This window comes from Symphalangus syndactylus, chromosome 18 (assembly GCF_028878055.3).
Source record: "Symphalangus syndactylus isolate Jambi chromosome 18, NHGRI_mSymSyn1-v2.1_pri, whole genome shotgun sequence".
NCBI lineage: Eukaryota > Metazoa > Chordata > Mammalia > Primates > Hylobatidae > Symphalangus > Symphalangus syndactylus.
In genome coordinates this window covers 24,676,012-24,685,460 of record NC_072440.2, presented here as the reverse complement: position 1 = coordinate 24,685,460, position 9,449 = coordinate 24,676,012, and the positions used below count along the sequence as shown (strand labels likewise).

Here is a 9,449-nt window from a genome sequence, read left to right as displayed (position 1 = left end):
TCTACAGCCACATCTGCAGGAACTGACAGCCCACTCATCACTCTACCTTGTTTTTATTGTCTTCATAGAAGCTATAATTAATCAGCATTTATTTTATTAACTACCCAGCAGTTTTGTCTCTTGTTCACCAAAGTGTCTCAGCACCCAGCACAGTATAAGGCACAGAGTAGGTACTTAATACACATCTTTTTTTATTTTTATTTTTGAGATGGAGTCTCACTCTGTTGCCCAGGCTGGAGTGCAATAGTGCAATCTCAGCTCACTGCAACCTCCACCTCCTGAGTTCAAGGGATTCTCCTGCCTCAGCCTCCCAAGTAGCTGGGATTACAGGTGCCCACCACCACGCCCAACTACTTTTTGTATTTTTAGTAGAGATGGGGTTTCACCATGTTGGCCAGGCTGGTCTTGAACTCCTGAGCTCAAGTAATCTGCTGCCTTGGCCTCCCAAAAGTGCTGGGATTACAGGCACGAGCCACCGTATCCCCCTTAATACACATCTTGAAGGAACAGATGAATCAGTGAATTAATGAAGCTGGACGGGGCTGGGCCTCAAGGCAGAGTTTTGGGGAGGTGGTGGTAAGAGAAGGCTGCAGTAATTTCACTCCCTCCCAAGAAAACAGCACTTTCCTTGTGGTGTCCTGGGTAAATGTCCCCAGCCATGACCCTCTGGGGCTATGCTTCCTTACCAGGGATAGCTGCTCTCGGAGCTGGATGACCACCTGTTTGTGTGCTCCAGCTAAGGCGATGAAGTAAAACATGATGAGGCTGCAACACAAGACAGACAGGTCACAAGGGAGTCTGGATCATCTGAAGGCCACTAGAAAAACAACCCTACATATTTTTCCTTGGAACAGTTTTACTTTCATTAGAAAAGAAGGCTGGGCACGATGGCTCATTTTCATAATCCCAGTGCTTTTCCCAGGCAGAAGGATCACTTAAGGCCAGGAGTTTGAGACCAGCCCAGGCAACATAGTGAGAGCCCCATCTCTAGAAAAATAAAATATGGCCAGGCGCAGTGGCTCACACCTGTAATCCCAGCACTTTGGGAGGCCGAGGTGGGCGGATCACCTGAGGTCAGGAATTCGAGACTGGCCTGACCAACATGGTAAAACCCCATCTCTACTAAAAATACAAAAGTTAGCTGGGCGTGGTGGTGGACGCCTATAATCCCAGCTACTCAGGAGGCTGAGACAGGAGAATCCCTTGAACCCAAGAGGCAAAGGTTGCAGTGAGCTGAGATCGCATCACTGCACTCCAGCCTGGGCGACAGAGCAAGCATCCATCTAAAAAAAAAGGAAAAGAAAATGTAAAATTAGCCAGGCATGGTGGCATGAGCCTGCAGTCCCCAGCTACTCAGGAAGCTGAGGCGGGAGGATTTGACTCCAGAAATTCAAGGCTGCAGTGAGCTATGATCACACTATCATACTCCAGACTGGGCAACAGAGCCAGACCCTGTCTCTACAGAAAATAAAGAAAACCCTCATCTCTTGCAAGTAGAGGGTATAAGAAAGAGCTACTGAAGTTTTTATTTGGCAGTGGCAGCAGAATCTGATTTATGCCTTGCTTTTTACTTTTAATATTAAAATTTGCAGATGTTCCCCTTGTACATACAGAATGACAAAGAGAGAGAACGACATGGTTGAGAAAGTCAGCTGAGCATGTAATTAACACGTGGATGATCACTGTGGAGCCTCTCTAGCCCATTTCCTCATTTGTAAAATAGGGAAAACATAATAAAACCCAGATTGCAAGCTTGGGATAAAATTATTTTATTTATTTTATTTATTTATTTTTGAGATGGAGTTTTGCTCTTGTTGCCCAGGCTTAAGTGCAATGGTGCGATCTCAGCTCACTGCAACCTCTGCCTCTCAGGTTCAAGTAATTCTCCTGCCTCAGCCTCCCAAGTAGCTAGGATTACATGCCTGGCTAATTTTATAGATTTTTTAGTAGAGACGGTGTTTCACCATGTTGGTCAGGCTGGTCTCGAACTCCTGACCTCAAGTGATCCACCCGCCTCAGCCTCCCCAAGTGCTGGGATTACAGGCGTGAGCCACTATGCCTGGCTGATAATATCATTTTAATTAAAAGCAGTCAAATCCAGGTGTAGTGGAAGGTGCCTGGTGTCCCAGCTACTCAGGAGGCTAAGGAGGGAGGACCACTTAAGCTCAAGACCTGCCTGGGCAACATAGCAAGACACTGTCTCCTAAAAAAAAAAAAAAAAATCAACAGCTGGCTCCTGTCTTCTGTGCAGCTCTAGATCTGAAATGGGGGTGGTTAAAGTTATTATCTTTGGGGAGAGGGGCAAATGGAATGGAGGGCAAGCCCTCATAAAAGCAGAAGGCAACCTCACTGAATGAAGGGAAGGTGGCTTCCTATGCAATCTCCCCAGATAAGGCTGATGAAATGAGGGCCAAGTAACCAGGAGATCATAAAATCAGTGATGTCCACAGTATTCTCCTGGTAGTCCCTGAGATACTTAAGTCGGATCAGAGAAGTGCTACCAGGTGGCACCAGCCAAAGCACTGCTGGGGTGAACCAATTAGGGTGAAGCGGCTGGAGCCCTGGATCCTACAAATTCGAGGCTGGCTAGCTGCACAACTCCCCCAAGTCATTGTATTAATCTCATCAAAGGTATCTTGTCTTTTTACAGGTACATTTCTTTGGGCTCACTTCTTGTATTATGGTGGAGTTTTACTGTAAGAATATCTGCATCACAGAGTAATTGCGATGATTTCATGAGTTAGTACATGCAAGGTACAATTAATTCCAGTTATTCATGGCTTATAAGTGGTAGAGCCAGGGTTCAAGGGCATGCTTCTAATCTGGTGTTCATCCCTCTGCTCAGAAACCCGTTCCTTGTCAAAGAGCAAGAGATTCTGTAAATAAACAGTAATTTTAATAACAGGCAATATATATTGGCTTTTTATAAGCCAGGCATCAGGCTAAGTGTGATCTTTCTTAATTTGCCCAATGAGCCTCTGAAAGAGTGACTATTATTATGCCTAGGTTATTTATTTATTTATTTGTTTTTGAGACAGGGTCTTATTCTGCCACCTAGGCTGGAGTGCAGTGGTGTGATCTTGGCTCACTGCAACCTCAGCCTCCCAGGTTCAAGCGATTCTCATGCCTCAGCCACCTGAGTAGCTGGGATTACAGGCATGCACCACCATGCCCAGCTAATTTTTGTTACTTATTTATATTTTTTTTTTGTAGAGTCAGGGTCTCCCTATGCTGTCCAGGCTGGTCTCAAACTCCTGGCCTCAAGTGATCTGCCCGCCTCAGCCACCCAAAGTGTTGGGATTACAGGTGTGAGCCACCGCGCCCGGCCTATTATGCCCATTTTAGAGACGGGAAAGTGCAGTTCAAAGAAGCTCAGTAACTTGTCAAGTGTAGGGTGACCCCCCCAGCCGCCACCATTTCCCAATGGGAGGAGCCCATGTGCCTCAGTGGGTCCCGGTGGTTCTCACTCACCAAATAATCATGAAGAAAGGAACTGCAAAGGCTTCGGACGTGACACCGTGGATGAAGGACTGCAGCGAAATGGGGAAGGTGCTCACCGTCTTGGGGATGACCTCCCAGGTGGTGTTGAAGTTGGTGAACGGCCCACAGGCTTTCGAGGAAGGGATGCTGCCAGGACACAGACCAACGGGCTCAGAAGGAGCGTGCAGCACAGGTTGAGTGGCCCGCCCCTGTACACCCAGAATGTTTCGTTAACAATGGCCTACAGGGAGCCGCCTGATCTCCTGGGACTTCTGGAATGTTTGAGTCGAAAATGCTTACCCTGGCCAGGTGCGGTGGCTCACGAATGTCATCCCACATCCCAGCACTTTGGGAGCCTGAGGCGGGTGGATCACCTGAGGTCAGGAGTTCGAGACCAGGCTGACCAACGTGGTGACACCCCATCTCTACTAAAAATACAAAAATTAGCGGGGCATGATGGTGCATGCCCACCCAGCTACTTGGGAGGCTGAGGCAGGAGAATCACTTGAACCTGAGAGGCAGAGGTTGCAGTGAGCAGAGATTGCACCATTGCACTCCAGCCTGGGCAACAAGAGCAAAACTCTGTCTCAAAAAAAGAAAGAAAGAAAGAAAGAAAGAAAATGCTTACTCTGAAATTTCATCAAGTCTCTAGACCTAACTTCCAGTTTACACGAAATTCAGGACAGGAGAGCAAGTTAAATGACAGTATAAGAAAATAACAAGACAAATCCAAAATGTGGGCATTCTATTCTCCAGTCTCTTAATTTAGAAGTGAGGAAACTGGCCTGGACTCTTCAAAGAATCAGGGATTAAAAGAGACTAAGGAGGGAGAGCATTAGGAAAAATAGTTAATGCATGCTGGGCTTAATACCTAGGTGACGGGGGTAGGTATAGCAAACCACCATGGCACATATTTACCTAGGTAACAAACCTGCACGTCCTGCACATGTACCCCAGAACTTAAAATTAAAATTAAAATTTTAAAAAAGAGAGACTAAGGAGATAGAAGAAACAGAAGCAATGGGTCAAACTTGAAAGATCACTATTTTAAAAACAAATCTGTAATCCCAGCATTTTGAGAGGCCAAGGCAGGTGTATCACATGAGGTCAGGAAACGGAGGCCAACCTGGCCAACATGGCAAAACCATGTGTCTACTAAAAATACAATAATTAGCTGGGCATGGTGGTGGGCGCCTGTAGTCCCAGCTACTCAGGAGGCTGAGGCACGAGAGTTGCTTGAACCCAGGAGGTGGAGATTGCAGTGAGCCGAGATCGGGCCACTGTACTCCAGCCTAGGCGATAGAGCAAGATGCTGTCTCCAAAAAAAAAGCTATACTAAAGACTATTTAGGGACAATTGGAGAAATTTAAAATGGCAGAAACATGGTAGTAGTATTAATCTTCTTCAGTGTGATATATTATTGTGGAAACACATAAAGGAGAGTGCCATTAGTCTTAGGAGCTGCACACTGAAGTATTTAGCAGTGAAATATTATGATGTCTATAAATTAATTTCAAATTATTTGCTATTCAAAAAAAAAGTATGCATAGAGAAAACAAATCCAGTTGGCCCCCCATATCCAAAGGTTCTTCGTCAAATTCAACCAACCTCAGATAAAAATATTTGAGAAGTAAAAAATAACAATATGGCCAGGCGCGGTGGCTTGTGCCTATAATCCCAGCACTTTGAGAGGCTGAGGCAGATGGATCACTTGAGGTCGAGAGTTCAAGAGCAGCCTGGCCAATATGGCGAAATCCCATCTCTACTAAAAATACAAAAATTAGCCAGGCGTAGTGGCGGCACGTGCCTGTAATCCCAGCTACTTGGGAGGATGAGGCAGGAGAATTGCTTGAACCTGGGAGACGGAGGTTGCAATGAGCCAAGATGGTGACACTGCACTCCAGCCTGGGTGACAGAGTGAGACTCCCTCTCAAAAAAAAAAAAAAAGCAAATACCATGCTTTTTTTTTTTTTTTTTTGAGACAGAGCTACACTCTTGTTGCCCAGGCTAGAGTGCATTGGTGCAATCTCAGCTCACCGCAACCTCTGCCTCCCGGGTTCAAGCGATTCTCGTGCCTCAGCCTCCGGAATAGCTGGGATTACAGGCGCCCGCCACCACACCCAGCTAATTTTGTATTTTTAGTAGAGACAGGGTTTCTCCATGTTGGTCAGGCTGGTCCCGAACTCCTGATCTCAGGTGATCCGCCTTCCTTGGCTTCCCAAAGTGCTGGGATTACAGGCGTGAGCCACTGCACCCAGCCAACCATGCCATTTCATAGCAAGGACTTGAGCATCTGAAGATTTTAATATGGTTGGGGGGAAGATCATGGAACCAATCCCCAAAGGTCCTGAGGGAGACTGCATAGTAAGATGTTCACAATTGGGATATCCAATTGAAGGGCATATGCGTTTTACTGCTGCTAGTTTTTCAACTTTTCTGTAGATTTAAAATTTTTCAAAATGAAAAGGAGAGAAAAAAATAAAATAAAATTACAATAGGAAAGCACTAAAATTAAGACCCGGAAAGAACTGACTAAATTCACATCACAAAGGTCTGTGTATAAGACTTTCCATTGCAGCCCTTTATGTAGGGATAAAAATAAATTCCTGGAAACAACCTAAATATTGTTTAAGGAAATGGATGAACAATTTATGGTCCATTCATATGATGGAATACTAAAGAACCATTGAGAGAAAAAGAGAGAAAAGTGGCCAGTCACGGTGGCTCACGCCTGCAATCCCAGTGCTTTGAGAGGTGGAGGTGGGAGAATCACTTGGGCTCAGGAGTTCAAGACCAGCCTGGGCAACATAGCAAGATCGCATCTTTAAAAAAGAAAAAAAAAGAAAAGACACAGATATGAGGAGATGACCATCACTCAGGAAAATTAAGTACTTGAGAAAGAATGAGAAAATGAATTTTTACCATTTTTTTAAATATCTTTTGAATTTTGTGCTATGTGAATGCATTTCCTATTTTAAAAAATCAGGCCGAGCGCGGTGGCTCACGCCTGTAATCCCAGCACTTTAGGAGACCAAGGCAGGCAGATCACCTGAGGTTGGGAGTTCGATATCAGCCTGACCAACACGGAGAAACCCCGTCTTTACTAAAAATACAAAATTAGCCAGGCATGGTGGCGCATGCCTGTAATCCCAGCTACTCTGGAGGCTGAGGCAGGAGAATCGCTTGAACCCGGGGGGCAGAGGTTGCGGTGAGCCGAGATCGCGCCACTGCACTCCAGCCTGGGCAACAAGAGTGAAACTCTGTCTCAAAAAAAAAAAAAAAAAAGAAAAAAAAATCAAAGCTAAAAATATTTTTAAAAGAAGAAGAGTTTTGTATGTCCATGGACATGAGAAAGGATACAATATAAAACTAACTGGAAAAAAAAAGAAAAACAAAAAAAGAATAAAATATTAAATGAAAAAATAATTAACAAACAGGATTATACTATTATCTCATGTTTTCTTAAAAAATAAATAATTGCTTTTCATAAAGAATTTCTGGAAGCATTCATAAGAAAATGTTAACAGTCGTTACGTAACCTATGGAGAGTGAGAATAAGAGGTGAAGATAAAGGGCAATATTTTTCTCTTCAATTTACACCCTTCTGTACTGCTTGAATTTTTTATATATTACCATAACCATAAAAAGCAACAAAACACATACAGAATCAAAGTGTTAAAAAAGAACAAAATCTGGCCAAGCATGGTGGCTCATGCCTGTAATCCAAGCACTTTGGGAGGCCGACATGGGTGGATCATTTGAGATCAGGAGTTTGAGACCAGCCTGGCCAACATGGTGATACCCCCTCTCAACTAAAAATACAAAAATTAGCTGGGTGTGGTGGCAGGTCCCTGTAATCCCAGCTACTTGGGAGCCTGAGGCAGTAGAATTGCTTGAACCTGGGAGGCAGAGGTTGCAGGGAGCCAAGATCACACCACTGCACTCTATCCTGAGCAACAGAGTGAGACCGCGTCTCATAAAAAAAGAATAAAATCTGAGAGAGGGACTCAAAGTTCCAGGCTTTTCCTATTTTTTCGTTTGTTTGTTTTTTGTTTTTAATCTGAGACAAGGTCTTGCTATGTTGCCAGTGCTGGTCTCGAACTCCTTGGCTCAAGCGATACCCCCACCTTGGCATCCCAAAGTGTTGGATTACAGGTGTGAGCCACCGCGCCCAGTACAGGCTTTTAATTTAAAGATGAAGAAACAAAATTTGGCCTGGTGTGGTGGCTCGTGCCTGTAATCCCAATACTTTAGGAGGCAGAAGCAAGAGGATCATTGAGCTCAGGAGTTTGAGATCAGCCTGGGCAACATAGTGAGCCCTCATCTCTACAGAAAAATAAAAAAATTTAAATAATTAGCCAGGCATGGTGGTGCACACCTGTAGTATCAAGTTACTCAGGAGGCTGAGGGAAGAAGATCGCTTGAGCCTTGGAAGTCTTGTCAGCCTCTGTGGGTAGAACACCATGAGAAAAGCCAATAAAGGCACGGTGGCTCATGCCTGTAATGTGAGTACTTTGGGAGGCCGAGGCAGGCAGATCACCTGAGGTCAGGGGTTCGAGACCAGCCTGGTCAACGTGGCGAAACCCTGTCTCTACTAAAAATATAAAAATCAGCTGGGCATAGTGGAACACACCTGTAGTCGCAGCTACTCAGGAGGCTGTTTGAACCTGGGGAGATGGAGTTTGTAGTCCCAGCTACTCGGGAGAATCGTTTGAACCTGGGAGACGGAGGTTGCAATGAGCCAAGACTGCGCCACCGCACTCCAGCCTGGGTGACAGAGCAAGACTCCGTCTCAAAAAAAAAAAAATGTGATATGATGGACCCTTTTACATAAAAGAGGAACAGGTCAAGAAGCAATGAAATGTTCTAGAAAACAAAGTCGCATTTACCGTGATATGCTGATTGTCAGAGGTATTATTGCCAAACACAGCCCGATCAACAACACCAACAGGAAGAAGAAATTAGAATTGGATGCTCTGAATGGCCTAGGGGAGGGTCTGCAGGTGTAAAGCAGACTCCACTACAAGGAGAAAAAGAAAGAAAAATTAAGATCAATAAGTACAGCTTCTGTGAGGATAAATAAGCGCATTCCTGCATTACAGTGGGAATGTTAATCACTCTAACCTTTCCAGAGGGTAGTCCAGCAATACAGATCAAAATGAAAAAGGTTTCATCCAGACTCCAAACTTTGGAGAATTCACGCTGATGAAATAGAAGGGGAAATGGGCCAAAACACAGGTGTGTGGATGTTTAACGCTACAGTCATTGATAACACGGAATAACTCCAAGCAACCTAAATAGCTATCAGTAGGGGTTCGTGGCTGCATGAGACATCTCACATCTGTAATCCCAGCACTTTGGGAGGTCAGGGCGGGAGGATCACTTGAGGCCAGGAGTTTGAGGCTGCAGTGAGCTATGATCATGCCATTGCACTCCAGCTTGGGCAACAGAGAGAGACCCTGTCTCAAAAAGAAAAGTGGAGGTGAGGAGCAGGAGTTCATTAGGTTATAGTTAAAGGTTAAAGTACATCTATATAGAATGAAATACCATACAATCCTAAAGAAGGATGAGGCTGGGCGTGGTGGCTCATGCCTGTAATCCCAGCACTTCGGGAGGCCTAGGTGGGTGGATCACTTGAAGCCAGGAGTTCGAGACCAGCCTGGCCAACATGGTGAAACCCCATCTCTATTTAAAAAAACCCTGTCTCTACAAAAATTAGACAGCCATGGTGGTGTGCACCTGTATTCCCAGCTACTTGGGAGGCTGAGGTGGGAGGATGGATTGAGCCCAGGAGGTTGAGGCTGTAGTGAGCTATATCATGCTACTGTGCCACTACCCTCAGTCTGGGTGACAAAGTGAGACCCCATCTCAAAAAAGAAAAAAGAAGGATGACAGACAGCTTTACATCCCCATGTGGCACTGTGAAAATGGTAGATTTCAAAACTCCGTACAAGATGAACTCATTTGAG

At 45.0% G+C, this 9,449-nt stretch overlaps 1 protein-coding gene across 3 annotated transcripts in view; it reads right to left on the bottom strand.

Annotated features, from left to right (window-relative positions):
* The window catches only part of TMC7 (transmembrane channel like 7), a 75,270-nt gene that overhangs the window by 3,744 nt on the left and 62,077 nt on the right, over positions 1–9,449 (bottom strand). Inside the window, exons 13-15 of one of the 3 annotated variants that reach the window (XM_055253812.2) lie at positions 8,370–8,500; positions 3,472–3,627; positions 687–765 (exon numbers count right to left, since the gene is read on the bottom strand). In XM_055253812.2, coding sequence (XP_055109787.2) covers positions 687–765; positions 3,472–3,627; positions 8,370–8,500 — 366 coding nt within the window. Of the gene's footprint in view, positions 1–515; positions 766–3,471; positions 3,628–8,369; positions 8,501–9,449 lie in introns of those variants that run through there. The other 2 variants (XM_055253811.2, XM_055253813.2) reach the window with 2 other exon arrangements.